This window comes from Macrosteles quadrilineatus, unplaced genomic scaffold (genome assembly GCF_028750875.1).
Source record: "Macrosteles quadrilineatus isolate MER2022 unplaced genomic scaffold, UCM_ALF_1.0 Scaffold_1__1_contigs__length_201487025, whole genome shotgun sequence".
NCBI lineage: Eukaryota > Metazoa > Arthropoda > Insecta > Hemiptera > Cicadellidae > Macrosteles > Macrosteles quadrilineatus.
The window spans coordinates 64,357,687-64,377,484 of NW_026542594.1; the positions used below are offsets into that span (position 1 = coordinate 64,357,687).

Sequence of the window (19,798 nt, forward strand, 5' to 3'; positions counted from 1 at the left end):
AAGGATTACTATATGCAGGTATTGTAAACCATTTTAAGTATAATACAGTAATCCGGAGGCTAAACAACTATTTTTGAAATGATGTTGTAGTTTGCTTGTTTATGAGAGCATATTTTGATCAAATTTGAAAAATAAATTTAATTCATACTAAACTATAAAAATTTTATAAAATAACACTTTTTACCCTCCCTGATTCAGCAAACCTAAATACTCGTTAAACTAATGCTATTTAAATAGGGAATAAATGTGATATTTTTAAGGAGACATTTTAGTGTTTCAAATCCAATCAGGCAAATGGAAATTCGCTTAGTCTGCAGGTTTGCTGTGGCGGGGGTATTTTGTTTTTTATCATAAAATAGTTATGAAAACCCAATTATTTATGCTGAATTATAATGTGCATATGTATTAAGCTGCATAAAAATATATAACAAGGTATAGTTGTTTTGAAAAGTAGATTATTTGTTATAATTTTTAATAAACATTGTTGCAAAATGCCTGAAAATCGACCAACACCACACAAACCAGTGGCGGTTCTAGGACCTTGTCAAGGGTTTGGGGGTGTACACCAATGAAGCAGGGGGGTACGGGGGTCCTCCCCCGGCAAAATTTGGAATTTTCAAAGCCGTTTTTAACACCTTAAACCGTGCCCAATTGTCCATAATTCCATTTCACTTGTTGTTCCTCATGAGCAAATATAGACATTTAAAAAATTAAACTATGACAATTGCATTCATGAATTTCAAAACACACTGTAGACTAAGGTCATATCCTCCTAAAAGCCGTTGGGTGACTTTCTACAGCCAGTTTTAACGTCTAGAACTGTGTGCAAAACCTCCCATTTCCCCATTTATTTGTCATGAATAAGTAGACATTTTTAAAACTAACTATGACAATTGCATTCATAAATCTCAAAACATATTGTAGGCTACGGCCATATCCTCCTAAAAGCTGTTTACTGACTTTCTAAAGCCATTAATAATGTCTATATCTGTGTCCAACTGTCCAAAAACCTCCCATTTCACCTGTTATTTGTCTTTGTCATGAGCAAGTAGACGTTTTAAAAATCAAACTATGACAAACTTGCATTCATGAATTTCAAAACATAGGGCTACTGTAGACTACAAATCCTGAAGCCATCTCCTAAAAGCCGTTTGGTGACTTTAAAAAGTAAATTCTTACGGCTAGAACTGTGCCCAATTGTCCTAAAACCTTCCATTTTACCTGTTATATGTCATGCAAGCAAGTAGACACGTTTTTTAACCTTACGTTTTTCTCCATTTCATAGATCTGTCACAATATGTATATAGTATCGAATTCAGTAATAGCATTTTATTTATTGACTATAAACTTTAACACTAGTGTTTATATAGTCAATTTAGGCTACTGGTGCCACCGCTGATTGCTGATTGATGCCTGTGTAAAGTTAGTGGCTAGCCAGCTGGCTAGCAGACAATTTGACAACTAACTATGGAACATCAGGAAATCAGCTGGTACCTGTCCTCGCTCGCACGCTCGGCGCTCGCCTTTGCCTTAGCATGTCAACAGCTGACTGCTGTAAAAATTGGATGATGCGTACAACTTTCCATAGCGTAATATTGTTTTATTCGTTGTGCTATTGTCTACAAAGTTTATCTATGTGGAACTTAATACTACTCCTGCCATATCTTATTAAGTTTAATAAAAACTACATTGATGTCTGTTTTATGACATTGTGTGTTTTAAGGACGAAATGTACGTTTAAATTTATTTTTCCAGGGTCCAAGGAGGGGGCTTTAGCCCCTGTAGCCCCCCCCCCCCACCCTTGGAACCGCCACTGACACAAACAATGACTGTCAGCAGGAGGGTTAAAACCCCAGGACTGCCCTCGTGGTTTGGATAAATATCCCTGTAATTTTTGCGATTTTGCAAGGGGTTTTTATAATATGTTCAGTGTCTAAATTACTTATGTAATCTCTAGTCATAGACATGCTCATTTTGTAGACAAAAAGAAGTGAATTTTGAATAAAATAAATAGATAAAAATCCCTGTTGCCACAGTCCAAAAACTAAGATTTGCGATGAATATTTGATATAAATTTGAAAAGTAGACTCCTGGTATTTTCCTACAAAATTGTGAAAGAAAATCCAAGGTATAAAAAATTTAGACGTTTGATTTTTCTACGAGGAAATATGTTTGATTTTTTGAAAAAAGATTTTAACCCCACAGGAATAAATATGGAAAATTGGAAAATATGTATTCATTTGTTTTTTTCCTTTATTATATTACAAAATGGTACAAATATTCTATTCGCAGCATATATATTTCTGAATAAGAATATATATCTATGTATAGAGAAATATTAAAAACTAAAGGTTCTATAGGCATTTTAGACATGAGACGCACTGTTTGGCAAGTAGCCAGTCAAGGTCAATTGGCATGTTGGTTGGTCTCAATAGTTTTGTTGTGACTGAAAAGCATGCTGAATTTCATAATCGCACATTTCAAATTGTGGGTTTTTATTTCTGGCTACAAATCAATATAAATTAGATAACGCTAATCCTTTATTGATTTATTAGTCATTGCCTAAATGACAATTTTCCTCATTTCAAATGTAAGCTGATTTATAAATATCATCTCCCAAGTTTTCATTATAATTACACTAGCTTTTGGCCCGTCCTACGTACGGGAAACAAGTAGTTGTCCTACGTACGGGAAACAAGTAGTTGATTAAAACTGAATATAATTCAGAACAGCTAGTTTACAGGCAAAAAGAAAAATTCTGGCATTTTTAATAGGGAAATCATCTTGTAAACAATTATCACGTGACCACCTATATTTTCTTCATCTGATTAGCCTATAGGCCTATACAATATGCATTTGAATTCCGTTCCAATAATTTTACAAAAAACAGCGATTGTTTTGATTTGAAAGCCTTAAAATGGTATTGGTGAAGTAGATTCACACACACTGGTTTAAAGTACAGTAGCTACATATTACCTTCCATTGCATTTGCATACTATCACTTAAAGAGTACCTTATTTCACCTCAGTGGCCACTGAAACCTGTACAGGATTTTGGCCTCAGATTCTCTTCTATCCCTTGCCTCTTCTAATGTTATTACCAGTATGGAGAAGTCTTTCATTGCTTGGTCCTCCAAGTGGTCGTCTTACTTGTGGTACTCCTTGGAATGCATTTTTAAAAGTGTATGTCTTCTCTCATCCACGCATAGCCTGTCCATCCAAGCCTTTTATTTCTGGAAAGCACATTTATATCTAGGTGTTTAAAAAGTCCTCTTAGCTCTCTGTTCTGTCGTATCTCAACCGCCATTATCTTGAAATGGGACGTATTTTTTCTCTGAACTCTATTCTCAAACCCAACAATAAGGTTTTTCGGTTCTTTGGTCAGGGCCCAAGTTTCTGAACCATACAGTACTGGGATAATATGGTATGGCATGAATAGAATTTGGTTTTTACTGACACCCTGCCTTTTATTGGTCAGTTTTCTAGAGACCTACCACGCCAATTGACTTTTGTTTTACCAATCAAAAATTAGGTATGCCGACATAGTACTGACATTATTAAATAAATCGTCCATACCTATCCACGATGTGGGATTATCAGTTACACTGCATTAATTGATATAAGTAAACCAAGAAAAGTAATGACAATAACATTTAGTTTGTTTTGAAACAGCTGTTTAGTAAAAAGAATCTATATATTAATTTGAAACTGTTTTTCTTTGTCATAGCTATTTTGAGAGAACGGCTGGGCGTAGAAACTCGGTAGGGGTGTCTAAAGAAAGGTCTTGGTCTGTAGATGAGCCATCAAAAGAGAAACGTGGTAAATTCCCTAGGGGCTCTGCCCCAGTGGCCTTTAAAGTCCCATCCCATGTTATTCTTATGGAGGAAAACGGGGTTTTTGTCACAGCTAATTTGAGAGAACGGCTGGGTGTAGAAACTTGGTAGGGGTGTCTAAAGAAAGGTATTGGTCTGTAGGTGAGCCCTCAAAAGAGAAACGAGGTAAATTTCCTTGGGACTCTGCCCCAGAGGCCTTTAAATTTCACTTAGCAATTTTGTTTACATTACGACCATATGGATAATTTTACACTACTTTTAATGAACCAGCTGTTAATATTAAAATAGTATTCAAAGGTCTACTGAAACTGTCAAAATTAAATGTTTAAATTATTATTTATGATTTTAAATTGATTCTCCACTGCATGGCAAGTTTTTTATAGTTTCAACAAAATGATGAATTTATGATACGTTTTAAATGTTGTGATCAAAAATATGTGCTTTATTGCTCTTAGAAAATTTTAAATTATGAAATAAGTGTGACATATCAATTTTAAAGGAACATAATTATTCCTTATCGGGTTAGCTTATATATATTGTAAGTTTGGCACTTGCCTTTTTTTGCCTACTTTCAATTACCATTTAGTTTTGAATTCAAGATAGAACACCAGAAATTTATTTATTGGTATACAAGTTTTCGACAATCGGGTTAAAATTTGTGTCATAGATGAGTACGTTGAGGATGAGAGCTGTGTTTTAGTTTTGGAATTGACTAACTACGGAGTATGTTTCATCTATGGTTTTGGTGAAGTAGGTGAACTAATGTCAATTCAGGTATTTAAAAAAATGTGTACAGGGTTTTTACTTTGCTGTACACATGTAACAACGCATCTAAACCTCACTACATACAAAGCATTCGGAAACACAACAGTGTCATCACATCTAATCGCATTTGCATAATTTGTTACCAAGGCTGGACTAGGTTATGGATTTGGTTCCGCAAATGTTGAAGATTTGTTATCAAATTTCCGACAATTATGGTTCATTCCATCCACGAAATGCATGCACAGCTTTATGTTATCGATCTGGCCAAGGCGAAACTATCCGAACTATAAGTTAATGAATTATCAAGTAAGAACAGGATGATTAAATACATGGGTCGATGTGGCAAGAGAAGGAATTAAAATTGCTTAGATCGAAGTAAGAATCTTACTGCTTTCTAGAGAATCAGATATTTTTATCAAATACAAAAAAAAAAAACTAATTTAATATGCTGATAAAATTCTGTATTTTTATGACCAAAGATGAAGATTTACTTATAAATCCGGATACAATCAGAATGATTTTCCAAAGCAGATTGAATTAGTTGTTAGTAATAAATATTGACTCTTTTCGTAACATGATAGACTATACGTAATGATAGATATGAACTCATTCTCCCATATAGTGAAAGTGGCTTTGACATGAAACAAACTCATGAACTAACAATTTTATAAGACTCCTAAAAAACCTTTTGGGCAACCTAAAGCCGATAAAAAGGTAGGAAATATTGTGTTAAACGAATTCATCAATCACATTTTTTAGGGAACACAATTGTCATACTTATTATTATGTTTATCCTCCCTTCATTTAACTAATGACTTCACTCTATCTATCGCAGTTAGCTGAATTTACATAAAACCTCAAGATGAACCGTCGATTTCGACGGGGTTCTACTAGTTATATTCATTTGGAAAAAGAACTTGTCACCTGTAGAAGGAATTTAAAATAGTAAACACGCTAGTAAGCTAGTGACCATTGACTATTGGATACTGTTGTATTAATAGTCAAAGCTAGTGACATAATTTTTCTATGTTTACTAACCATACCGTTATCCAGTCTAATATCCGACCGTGATAATTACCCACCCTCATTGAATATACTGTATATGTACATCGTAATTTCCCATATTCAAACGATTAGATGTTTAGTTGAAATAAAAGTGATATTTTGCCTACATCAGCGCATCCAAACGTTACCACACATGAACACACGCCAAAGAGCTTTTTAGATTTTACAAAAGGATAGTAAGTCTACTTGTAGTTTGCTAGGTATGTGATAGCATTGTGTTTAATCTATGTAATCCATCTCTAGATAAAACCCGTCAGATGTTGTGGTAGTAATTTAAAATTGTGATTCCTGATCATCCTTGATCTCCTTGTTTGATATCATCAATATTTTCAGACCTAATCCAAACAAAGTTTAAGCAGTCAAACATTTATTGCAAACAAAAGCTACCAAGATGAGTTAAAACATGTAAACATTGTTATTTTACTCTTTCCTCAGAAAGTTGATCAGCAAAATAATTTGCGTAGGCTTTTCTTTAAACGCTCTTGGGCAGAGCCTAGATTTTTATAAGCAATTGTTTTACTTATCTCTATGGTCTACTTATCTCTACTTATCTTACTTATTTTCTATAATCAAAGGCAAAATCGAAGACTAAAAAAAATGAACTCATAGTTCTATAGAGTATATTTATATCCATACAGCTGTTAGTTCAAACAAATTATATTGCACTAAAACAAACCCAAGATTTTAAAGACTGCTCTAAAAATAAATTAGAACATCTAGTATTACTATGTATATTTAAATAATCGGTCATCCTCTTGCCGAATAAATGATGGTATCAATCATTATAACATTACACATAGTATAAATTAGTCAACTCTACGTAAGTAATTGATTTTTTATCCAAATGCTGAATTTGTGTCACAAACGCTGAATGTTAACAGCTGTTACGTTAAGCAAATGGTATTATACCAAAAGCTTGTTTAGAATATTAGTGTCGGCTGCTAGAGTTTTTGAAAATAAAACCTAATTTCAAAAAAATTGAAACCCTAAACTAAAATTATGGCTTTGACATTCCCTAGTTCTCAAAATTATCTTTCTTTCAACACAAAAATCATGAATATCCGTCAAGTGGTTGATTCAGAATTGTGAAATAAAAAAACCTGTCACGTTTTAATACGTTGGTTATTGGTATGAAAATAAACTCCAGAACAAAATCTTACTATTGGTACCTACCACGTCGGGTTTCATGCAAAATTATAGGCGCTACAATTTATTGAACAAGAGTAATGAATTGAAGTGCCAAACATAAAATCGTCTGGCGCCTAAATTTTCATTCAAATTGTAACAACAATAAAATTGATCTGTTAATGCAATAAGATTGGTTTATACATGAAAATAAAAGTTTGGAATCTCATCTTTCGAATGGTATTAACATTATTTGGTTTTAAAATCATTTTAAATGAGTCATTAGCTGTTACAAAATTGACACTATTTATCATCGTATGGGCATTTTGGAAGCACAGACATTTGACGAATATAGTCATATTGCCAGTCCTAGGGTTGAATTAACTACTATGGTACAAGAAAAAAAACACTTTGTTTTGTCCTCTTCACACATGTGTAACGACCCAAAACCCGTCAAGGGGTAAAAACCCGATTTTTAAAGTTTCTTTTTAAGATATTATAATTTTCTACGTTCGGGGTAAGCCGCGCCCGCGTTCTGAGTGGCATCGTAGGGGCAGGGGCCCTACGTCGTCGTGGAGGGGAGGACGATAGTTACCTACCCCGCCGCCAGGGGCGATTGTGAAGAAGGACCAGAAGAGCAGACCTCATGGACAGTTGTCCGCCCGCTACCGAACCGTCAATACGCTTGCTGTTTGGAGATAAATCCAACAGTCCTAACGTACTTAATTCTGGTCAGTTAAAGATTTCCACCGTTCCTGGTAGAATCGTAAGGCATCAGGTTTGTATGCTACCGAATTTATTTTGTTTAATCTCATTTTAGAAAAGTTTTATTATTTTTATTTTATTGTGCCGCAGTCGCGCGCACCCCGCACGCTTTTTCACGTATGAGCACACTACCTTTTGTCTTAAACCAGCTTCGGAAATCATTTAAGTTGCCAGAACGGTTTACGTACAACTTATTCCGTTACCCCAAACCGTCTTACGTAAATTTGATTTAAGAAACCCCGTATCGACTCTGGTGATCGACCGAGTCTAATTTTCCCGACACGTTTACTTTGGTGATTACCAAGTATAACGACCGAATCATGTTTTAGTTAAGTTTCCAATTAATTAGACTTATTCGCATTCACAATAGGTTATTCAAAATTCTAAATTTAGCTTCACATATTTTTCGAGTGGCTATGATGAGCACGTTAAAAAGGTAAGCTTAACACTGTAAGCATTATTGTTGTAATTAATATTCTGAGCCAATAAACTCAAAACGATAATTAAATAACGAACACGTTAAGAGTCCTGGACTATCTCATTGTAGGCTAAGCTATCTGGACAAAATTTAAGGTGTGACAGAATTTCAGGTGAGACGACAATTACGTACTTTAAAATCTAATTTTGTCACTCAACCCGAAATTTTGTCATACATGTTAATAAAGTTGTGGTTAACGGACAACAAATTGTGCTATAATATAAAGAAATGCACAATGCAGACTGAGAAGCATATTTCTCCAGGCGCACAAAATATCCCCTTCCTGCGATCGAGCCTGAGCACACACTGAACTCTTCTTGTTAGTTGGGTTGGTTAGGAAGCGAGCGTCCCTCAAGCATGAGCTGCCGGATTGTGGCGGGTAGGCGGCGGGCCATGCACAGTCAAAGTGTTATACTTACTTTTATTTTAAATTTTAATAAATCATCAGGTACCATACTGTCAAATAATCCTTGCGTAAACCAAGTCTGTTTATTTAAACTTCCATTGGTGTGTTGACTGTAAATTTTTGCTTACCTTATTTGCACTATTCTTGAATAGGCCTATGTTGCAGTGACCTGAGTGTTGAGAATCTGAAGTACTTGTCGAGTGAGCAAGCGCTAGCAGACCTAGCATACTTTATTGTAGCCATGAACAATGAGCACAACTTGCCTTCCAACACCAAGTGGGTGGCGTTCGGAGGCTCTTACCCAGGCAATTTGGCAGCCTGGATCAGATTCAAGTATCCTCACCTTATCCATGCTTCCATGTCAGCCAGTGGTCCGGTTCTTGCTAAAGTTGATTTCTCAGGTACTTATTGATACTGAATGCTTTCTGTTTTAAAATCGATCCAATAGTTTACTTTGCAAAAATTTATTGTTTTGATTAATTGACATAGTGTGAATTGAGACTACCCCAAATAATTAAGTCCTTAATAAACTTGGATACCTACTCAGAAAGACATTAAGGAACATTAAAACCTCTAAAGGTTATATGAAAACTCCAGCTCTAGATACTATTAATGGATTAGCTCAAAACATAAAAACGAACTACAGTAATTATTTACAGAAAAGAGTATAAGTACAAGTATTACAAGTATAGTACAATACTTAGTGGACACCTAGCCATTGGTCAAAAGTAATTCACTTAACTCACTCAACTCATAACCTCATAACTCACTCAACCGAGAGTACCTATTTGGTTGGCACTGCTAAGGAGTCTGACTGGACTCGCAACTCCAGTTGGCAGCAGTCCCATAACTATTCTGACAATAATGCTTCTGTACTCAAAGGTAAAACCAACACATTTAAGAAGTGAAAGGTAAAACTCATACCACACTTTAACATAGATACCTACTGTTTAGCCAAGATCCCAAAAGTAAGAAAACAAGCTCAAACAATATTACCTTAAATGAATCATTAAATATATAACATATAATAACAATTATAAAAGTATGAATCAAAACATCTTCTCTTTTCTCTTGGCTGGGGTGATTTTACACTTCTTTTAGGTCTGTCATTTTCATTGCTATTGTAATTATCCAGTATCAGTTTCATTTCCTTGGTCTTCTTGGTATTGATATTCAAATCTATTTTCATAACTTTCCATAGGCCTATGCACAGCTATTCAGGTCATGTTCGGCACAGTACCTCGGTTCCTGTGAATACAATTTTAGGAAGGATTATTTACTAACTAATGTACAGTAAAGTGTTCATTTTTAGCCTAATTATGCTAAACCTATTTTCAGAATACATGGATGTAGTAAAGAGTTCTCTTGCTACTCACAGTACTAAGTGTGTTAAGGCTGTGGAATCTGCCAACAAACATATCAACATACTCTTAAAAACTCCAATAGGTCAAGACACCATCTCATCAAAGTTCAGGTAAGTAATCAAGCCTCTTAGTACTTACTAAGCAAGCACTCTATAAATGAACTAGCCTATAATACGGAGATTATTTGCTTATTTGAATCTCGCCCTTATCCAGCATCCTTGCCGAAATTTTCTTAAACCGGGATGGCGCGCAAAATTCTTATAATCTCCCGCGGTACACATCATCATCGTCTCCTGCGACCATGGCAGAATTATAATCATCTCCCGTGGTTGCAGCAAAATCCTGATCATTACCCACGGTGGTCTTGACATCATCATTGTGTCCCGCAGTCAAGGCAAAATCCTGATTAGTTCTTGTGGTAACGGAAACATTATCATCATCTTCTGCAATCATCGCAAGTTCATTAACGTTTTTGACCGCGTAAACAATATCATCATCTTCCACGACCGTGGTAAAATTTTGATGATCTCCTGCGGCCGTGTATACATCATTATTGACTCCCACAGTCTCGGAAACGTCATTGTCATCTTAAGCAATCGCGGCCGAATCATGAACATCTCCTGCAGTCGGGTAGACATAATTGTCATCTTCCTTGATCGCAGCAAAATTCTAACTTGTCCTGTGCCAGTGTAGACATCATCATCGTCTCCCGCGGTTACAGAAACGTGCTCGTCGTCTTACACGATAGTGTTAATTTTCTGATTGCGTGATCTTTGCAGACGTGTTATCGGAATCAACTTTTGACGATCCATGCTCCAATCCGATACCAATGTCCAAATATAGGGGGTATTGAGAATTGGTATTAACAATCATATCCTTGATTACATTATCTTTTAAATCTCACTATGATCAAATAGTTGACCAAAGCTTATCATGGGTCTTATTGATAGATAAATAATAAAGTCAATTCAAATCGTAGTGCTTCCTTTGAGCTTTGTTAACTAACATACTAGAGTGGACATTTTCAATGATGATTAGAAAACTAAGTTTTTACAATGGTTTGGGATCAGATTCCAGATCCCAAAATGTCAAGAACACTTTTTTCTAATTGTGATGGAAAATGTGTGCAATAATAATAATCTGCTATATTGTGTGGGTACAATTTTTATTTTGTTTTGAAATAATAATTTAAGTACAAACTTCCATCATTTGGTCTTATATTAGTGTAAACTTTGTTTTAGATTGTGCAGCCCTATTGACATAAACAACATGAATGATGTTGCCAACCTTCTTGAGGCCCTGGCTGAGAACTTTGCTGGAGTAGTGCAGTACAACAAAGACAACAGAATGTCAGACACAGCACACATCACAATAGACACTCTGTGTGATATCATGGTGAACGAGTCTCTAGGCACACCAGTCATCAGGTGAAAAACAGATGTACTATGGTAGGCCCACAGCTAGATTTATGAAAATTTTACTTTTAGTCCAGGCAAATTAGATCAAATATAGGGAGTGCTCCCCAAAAAATCGTATAAAGCTGAAAAGTGTTTTAATACCTTTTGGGGGCCCCAAATAAGAGTCCTGTGAGTTTGCTACGGATTCTGATGTCTGCTTAAGTTTTGGGAGTCAAAAAACTATGAAAATTTTGCAGTTTTTCACTTATAACTCCTAAATAACGAATCCTACGGAAAATGTTGTTCAAAGGTATCTTTTAGTGCATTCAATTCTGCGTCGATTGGTGTTAAATACGTCAAATTCGGACGGCTCGGCCGTTGTAGCCGCTGTAGCTTTTTAAACTTGGATCATTTTCATCAACATGGCAAAAAGTTTTCGGCTTACAACTCCTAATTGACACATGCTATACAAAAATGCACCTGTAGTTAGTCTGAAAAACACAAAATTCTGCGTATTATGTTTTTTTTTACCAATCAATAATGGCAATTGATTGTTACCTACTTTGTATGGTCGCCATTTCATTGAAAGAAGTATTAAAGTTAAAGTTGGGAAATTTTACTAAAATTTGTAACAATGTAGATCCTGTCCTTTAAACGGATTATGAATCATTAGTTAGTGGTTTATTCCATGGTAATCATCCAGAGGTTTATCTAATAAGGTGTGAAGAGAGTAAGACCCCCTATGTAATTTTAAGTCTAATATTGTTGTCTGAGGTTCCGAAAATTCTAGGATTCATCCTTCAGTTTTTGGCTTACATCTTCTAACGCATGCTATAGGAACAAATTACCTGTAGTTAGTTTGATGAGCAGAAGAGTCTGCGTTGAATGTTTTCCAATCCATTAAAAACGGCTTCACCGTTTAACCGCTATTGATTGTTAACACTATTTCGGATGCTTGTCAAGTTTCTAAGATGTTGCTCTCATGAGCACTTACTTGTTCAATGGTCATATTACACCATAATCCGGAATTATGCTTTTTGTCTTGATTGTCTTGATGCTTTTTTTCTTGATAGGGGGTCTTACTCTCTTCACACCTTATTAGATAAACCTCTGGATGATTACCATGGAATGAACTACTAATTAATGATTCATAATCCATTTAAAGGACAGGATCTACATTGTTACAAATTTCAGTAAAATTTCCCAACTTTAACTTTAATACTTTTTTCAATGAAATGGCGACCATACAAAGTAGGTAACAATCAATTGCCATTATTGATTAGTAAAAAAAACATTATACCGGTACGCAGAATTTTGTGTTTTGAAAACTAACTACAGGTGCATTTTTGTATAGCATGCGTCGATTAGGAGTTGTAAGCTGAAAACTGGTCAAATAATCAACTTTTTTGTCATGTTGATGAAAATGATCCAAGTTTAAAAAGCTACAGCGGCTAAACGGCTAGGCCGAATTTGACGTATTTAACACCAATCGACACAGAATTGAATGCACTAAAAGATACCTTCGAACAAAATTTTCTGTATTATTAGTTATTTAGGAGTTATAAGTGAACAACTGAAAAAACTGCAAAATGTTCATAGTTTTTCGACTCCCAAAACTTAAGCAGACGTCAGAATCCGTGGAAAACTAACAGGACTCTTATTTGGGACCCCCAAAAGGTATTAAAACACTTTCCAGCTTTAGACGATTTTTGGGGGAGCATATGTCTAATTTGCCTGGGCTATTAAAGCATCATATGGTTTAGGTTTTAAGGATTTTTGTTAGGATGTCAGGCTCACCTGAATGGGAATGAGGAATACAATTCTTTGGCACAAGATCACAAAAATCTTTATACTTTACATACACAAGTTAAAATATTTCTCTATCACTAACTGCATGTTCAAAAAGGGAAGGTTGAAGGAAGAGAGATGTCTCCAGGTCCAAAAGTGGCAATAAAGTCTGCTTACAAGGTTGGATAGTGGATTGGGTTGTAAAATAAGATGCTATCTTAGGACACTTAGGTAGGGATTTGAGGTTTGTTTTGAGGTTCTTCTTGATTTGACACTAAGCCTCAGGAAGACATATTGAGAGAATGATAGTTTCGGTGGAACATATAGTGGTGGTGGATAATGCAGCAGTTCCAACTATATTTGTAAGTTTTAACATAACAGGATCAATAACACGGTTGCCAAACGGACAATGGCTCAGCAGATCCGCCAAACACTGTGAACAACTAATAGTTCTGAATAAAATGTGATCGAAAATCAGATTAAAGTTGTTAGTGGTTGTGTAAGGCTTGAAATGGGACGCTGCAATGAACTCTCAGCTACCTCGCTGAAAGAACAGGATACCTTAACCTGTTATTTGTGAGCAAAAAACAAAACATTCCCCTTAGATTCCTGGGAAACAACAACAACTTACGTATCTCTGGTGGCAATATGATAGATTGGTTGCATTCGAAGTCACTAATGGGGACAACTCAGTCATGGGCCCATTTTTGTTCATCCTTTTCACCAATGATTTTCCAGATTTCATTATGAATGAAAATTGTTAAACGGTAGTGCACGCTGATGACACAACTCTTCTATTTATGCATGACTTACCACAAGAATTATACACTCCAACATCTTATCCTCAACAGACAAAGCACTGCAGTACTGCCTCCAAAATGACCTGGCCATTAATCCATCAAAAACAACCCAGCTAAATTTTTGCCGAAAACATGAACAAATTCAAGAAATTCCTGAAATAACCGTTGAAAAAAACTCAAAACTGCATGGCCTGACAATTGATGAAGACCTCTTCTGGAACGACCACATACACAACCTGACCAAGAAACTTGCATCTGGGGTCTATGTAACTAAGAGGATGAAGTGGATAGGAGGTGAATCACATATAAGTTATGGCTTAATATCTTGGGGAGGAACATCTGTGGCAAACGTCAACAAAGTACTGGTGCTCCAGAAAAAAAGCTGTCAGGGCACTCTCCGGCCTTGAACACTTAGACAGCTGCAGGGAAGCATTTAAATCCCTTAAGCACCTAACAGTGAAAGCACTCCATGGAGTTGTCCTGTACACAAAAAAAACTGAACCCTCCCAGAAATGATAATTTTCACTCCTACCATACCAGAAGAACAACCGACTACAGCCTACCAATCCACCACACTACACAATACAGCAGAAAACCCTCTTATATTGGCCTCAAAATCATAAACTCTCTTCCAAACAACCTCAAGAACGCAACAGGAAACCAACTCAAACAGCAACTCTGGATCTGGCTTGTGGACCTTTAGTAACTAATACTGATTAGAATAAGAATGCTCAAAGAACCCGGCACTATAATATTCAAGTGACTAACCTTGTTAACATATGACGCGGGACTGAGGACGAACATCGGTAGTGGGGACGCGACGTCATCTCCAAATACAGTGCAGCCACCACAACAAACTAAAATATTCCCCTGGCTGCTTCTTGAAGTATTAATAATTCTATATATATTACACTCGCCCCAAAATAAAATAAAACTTTTCCTCTGGCTTAGCTCAAAATAGTCCAATGCCAAGCCAAACATTTTAATTAAAATAAAATAACTCAACAAAACTTTTATTCCAGTCATTTCATTAATAACTCAGTTTAAATTGTCTCTACTAAACCAACTCATAAAACTCTCTTCAAAAACAAACTAAATATCTTCTAATTTCATTAGGCCTAATTTTACTACAAGTCAAGTTTCTTCGGCTTCCGTACGGTTCTTTGGGATCTTCTAAGTTGTGGTGATGGGCTGCACTGTATGCTGGTCTCCACTACCTCTTGATCCACTTGAGCTGACGGGAAGTCGGGAATGCTCACTCTTTTCGGGTACCTCCTTGGAGTTGGTTGCTTAGGAGGCTCGGGAGCTGGTTGAGGCGACATCCTCATTGGCGACTTGACTGGAGTGGTTTTCACAGGAGATTGTTGCATAGGCCTATTAATCATGATTCCTTCTTCTTCCTCCTCTAACTGGCTATGCCTGAGGTGATCCGCATGGCAAAACCTTGTTTTTCCCAACACCTTGACTACATATGTGACAGCACTACGTTTCTCCAAGATTCTACCAGGGACCCATGACACTTGTTCTTGTCGCACCGTTTTAACCAGTACATTTTCCCCTTCCACAAAAGACCTAAAACTACCGCAACGTCTGTCAGCGGAATTCTTCTGCATTTCCTTCCCCTTCTCAATCTGTGACATTAAGTGGGGTTTCAACAAAGCCAATTTGGTTCTTGGCTTCCACTGAAGAAAGAGCTCGGCCGGAGACAATCCGGTTACAGTACTATATACAAATAAGAAATTATCTAGTTTATGCTGCAGTGACACAGCTGTAGAACCTTCCGCCAGGACTTGTCGCTTGAGATTCTTTTTCACCTCTTGCACACATCTTTCCGCAGCTCCGTTTGAGGCTGGGTGGTATGGCGGAGACAATGTGAATTTCACGCCATTATTTCTCAGGAATTCTTTAAACTCGGTGCTTGTAAAATTAGGAGCGTTGTCACTCACCAATTCCTGGGGTAACCCAAACGATGCAAACAACGACCGCAACCTTACAATGGTTTTAGCAGAAGTAGTCGACTTCATGATAAAAACCTCGAGCCACTTAGAGAAGCTGTCCACTACTATTAACAACTGTTGCCTAGTTTGCGGCTCTTCGGCATAATCTATATGGATTCTTTGCCACCTACATGTAGTTAGAGACCACGGTTGCAAGGGAACTTTTGCAACTGCATTTCTGGTGCATTTACACACATGACAAGCTGAAACTGCATCCTCTATACATTTGTCTAAACCAGGCCACCAAACATAGCTCCTAGCCAGCATTTTCATACGGTTGATTCCCGGGTGCTGGTCGTGCAGCAGCCGGATCACCGAATTACGAAGTTTTTCAGGCACAACCACCCTAGCACCCCAAATCACACAATTATTATCCACCGATAATTCTTCCCTCCTTCTATAAAAGTCTAGTAACTCAACATCCTTAACGTCTGGCCAGCCATGCCAGATGAAATCTCGAACCTTAGTCAACACAGGATCCTTGTCAGTTAGCCTAGAAATATCCTTAGAGGTAATGGGCGCATCACTCACCAATTCAGAGCAGTTGAATACTTGCACACAGGTGTCTACATGTGACACGTGGTTGGTCTCCAGCTCCAGAGTCCGGTCGTCCGGCAGGGGCAGTCTGGATAGTGCATCTGCATGCGGCAAGTCAGCACCGCGTCGAAACTTCACTTCAAAATTATAGGCTGAAAGTATGAGGGCCCATCTCTGAAGTCGTGCGGCGGCAACGCCTGGAACTCCACGCTTGCTTCCGAAGATAGTTACCAAGGGGGCATGGTCTGTCTGTAAAATTACATTCTTTCTTCCATAAATGTATTTATGAAATTTCTTGACGCCAAAAATAAGGGCAAGTGCCTCTTTGTGCAACTGTGAGTAATTCTTTTCACTCGAACTTAGTGACTTTGAAGCGAACGCTATTGGTCTTTCAATGCCATCAATGAGGTATGAGAGAACAGCCCCTACACCTCTGGGACTTGCATCACAAGTCAATATCAAGGGCTTTTTTACGTCATAATGCACCAGCACATCTGAACTTAAAACCCACAGTTTGCTTTGCTGAAACACCTTAGAACAAGTATTTGACCACAACCATTGCGCATCTTTCCTAAGTAGATCATAAAAGCAGCTGATTTTATCAGACAAATTACAGATAAATTTACCATAGTAATTTACCAATCCGACGTAGGCCCTTAGCTCTTCTTTATTTGTAGGTTCCGGGGCATCCCGAATAGCTTCTAAAATTCCTTCCTGAGGACTAATACCTTCGGCAGTCAAACAATATCCCAGATATTGTACACTAGATTGTAAAAATCAACATTTATTTTCATTTACCTTAACTCCATACTCGTGTAATCTTTGTAGTACACTTTCCAACCTTGATAAAACCTCCTCTTTAGTTAACCCTCCAATCAACACATGGTCCAAGTAGGCGACAGTCCCCACCAATCCTCCAATGATCTTATCCATAGCAGCCTGGAATAAAGCAGGAGCAGACGACAAATCGTGGGGTAGACGACGAAGTCGCACAAGTCCTTTGTGCGTAGCCAAGGTTAGGAGTTCTTGAGATTCCTCAGCGACTGACAATTGAAGGTACGCAGCTTCAAGATCTAAGACAGAAAACCATTTACAACCCGCCAAAGAAGCGAAAATGTCTTCGGGTTGTGGTAGCGGGTAATGTTCAGTTTGAATAACTTGACTAAGAGTCACTTTGAAGTCCCCACAAAGACGCACTCCCTGGCTCTTTTGAATTACCACCAAAGGCGTAGCCCAGTCAGCACTGGTTACATGGTACGCTATTCCATCCGCAACCATGCGGTCAAGTTCATCTTCCACTGCCTTCCGCAGCGCATACGGCACTGGCCTGTATTTACAAAATTTAGGTATGGCCCCGTCCTTCAACACAATGCGTGCTTTCCCATCTTTTATTTCACCTGGACCACCCTTAAATACTGAAACATATTTTTGTTTCAACTGTTCCACAACATATTGCCCAACCGAACAAGTTAGGTTAGGTTTGTTCATCTTACGAGCATTTTTTTATTTATTTATTTATTTACAGAATGTCATTACATCATAAAATGACAGGACATTTGTCAATGCATTATAATACTTAAATCTAAATAGTAATAAATCCAAATAAAATAATTTCAACACTTAACCCTCCCAATTTCCACTTAAAAATTCATTTAAAGAATAAAATGTTTTTGTCAATAACCATTCTTTACATTTTTGTTTGAACTTTTTTGGATTTGCAATGTTTTTTAAATGATCAGGAATCAAGTTATACAATTTCGGTCCAATATATTGAGGTGATGCTTCAAATAGTGATAATCTATGGCTAGTGGGCTTAATTAGGTTCTTATGTCTAGTGTTATGCCTATGGTTTGTGTGACCCTCCCTGAAAATGGACAAATTGTTGAATACCCAAAATAATGCTTCTAAAATATACAGGTCATAAAATGTCAAAACGCTAAAAGCCTGAAAGATGACTTTGCACGGACTTCTTCGGGGTACTTTAGCTATGATTCTAAGTGCCTTCTTTTGAAGCCTAAAAATCTTCTTACCATGGCAAGAATTTCCCCAGACAAGTATTCCGTATGACATTAATGATGAAAAATATGAATGATAAACTGTTAATTGAGTTTTAGTATCTGTAACTTGAGAAATTGTTTTGAGAGAAAATATTGCTGAAGAAAGTTTTTTCCGTAGTTTGTCAATGTGAGGAAGCCAGTCAAGATTTTCGTTTATATGAATACCCAAAAAATTGACTGTCTCCTCAGACATTAACTGATGATTTGTAAAAGTGGTCTGTTTTAAACTATTTCTATGATCTGATCGAAAATTAACTACTTGAGTCTTGTCCATGTTCAAGGAGAGCCCATTTAATCTAAACCAGTCACTTAAAGCGGCCAATTCTGTATCTACTGTGTGCTGAAGGGATTCAACATTGGGTCCCTTACATAACAGCATTGTGTCATCAGCAAATTGAAATACATCCATCTTTAACACATTTGGTAGGTCATTTACATAAATAAGAAATAGACAGGGGCCCAATATTGATCCCTGAGGCACCCCTACTTCAACTTTTTCCCAATTAGAATTTATAGTATGTCCAAATTTGATAATTTTAGTCCTTTGATATCTATCCCTCAAGTATGTAGAAAACCAATTTAGTTCCTTGTTTTTTATTCCATATTTTTCAAGTTTGTCTATTAACAAACTGTGATGAACACATTCAAAAGCTCTGGTTAAATCACACAGAACTCCAGTTGTCTTCTGAGATCCATCCAAGGAACTCGCAACACAGTTTACTAATTTAGTCATTGATTGTTGAGCACTTAATCCTTTTCTAAATCCAAATTGGGAATCATTAAAAATATTATTATCTTCTAAAAAAGTTCTCAATTGTAGGTCAACACATTTTTCGAATATTTTAGATATACTTGAGAGCATAGCTATTGGGCGGTAATTTTCTAAAGTGTTTTTATCATTTTTCTTATGGAGTGGTAAAATTTCGGAGTATTTTAGTTTGTTTGGGAAAATACCGTGCATTAAGGACTGGTTTATGAGATTACAGAGAGGAGTTTGTATTTCATCTATTACATGCTTAAGTAAGAACAATGGAATCTGATCCCAACCGACAGATCTTGTGTTATTTAAGGAAAATACAATTTTCCTTACTTCTGATTCGGTAATTAGTTTGAATTTAAATGTATTTTTGTAGTACTTTGAATCTATAAAATTCAGAGCCTCTTTGGCTTTAGGACTACACCCTACTGATGTATGTGCAGATAGAAAATGGTTGTTGAAATTATAAGGAATCGTTTTGAACATGATAAGGTAATTCAGATTTTTCCTTTTGTTGTCCAAGTTCCCTTTTAACAATCTCCCATGTTGCTGTGGTCTTATTAAGAGAATTTTTAATGTAATGATCATTGTATTTCTTTTTAGAGAGTTCAATTGTTTTTTTGAATATTTGCCTGTATGTTTTTACATAATCTTGGAAGTCCTTA

General features: G+C 36.6%; 1 protein-coding gene across 4 annotated transcripts in view; it reads left to right on the forward strand.

The window, feature by feature from the left end:
• Positions 1-19,798, forward strand: part of LOC128983383 (putative serine protease K12H4.7) — a 49,376-nt gene that overhangs the window by 19,220 nt on the left and 10,358 nt on the right. For all 4 annotated transcript variants that reach the window (XM_054402646.1, XM_054402644.1, XM_054402647.1 and 1 more), the window contains exons 4-6: positions 8,602-8,837; positions 9,775-9,910; positions 11,042-11,227. In XM_054402646.1, coding sequence (XP_054258621.1) covers positions 8,602-8,837; positions 9,775-9,910; positions 11,042-11,227 — 558 coding nt within the window. The remainder of the gene's footprint in view (positions 1-8,601; positions 8,838-9,774; positions 9,911-11,041; positions 11,228-19,798) is intronic.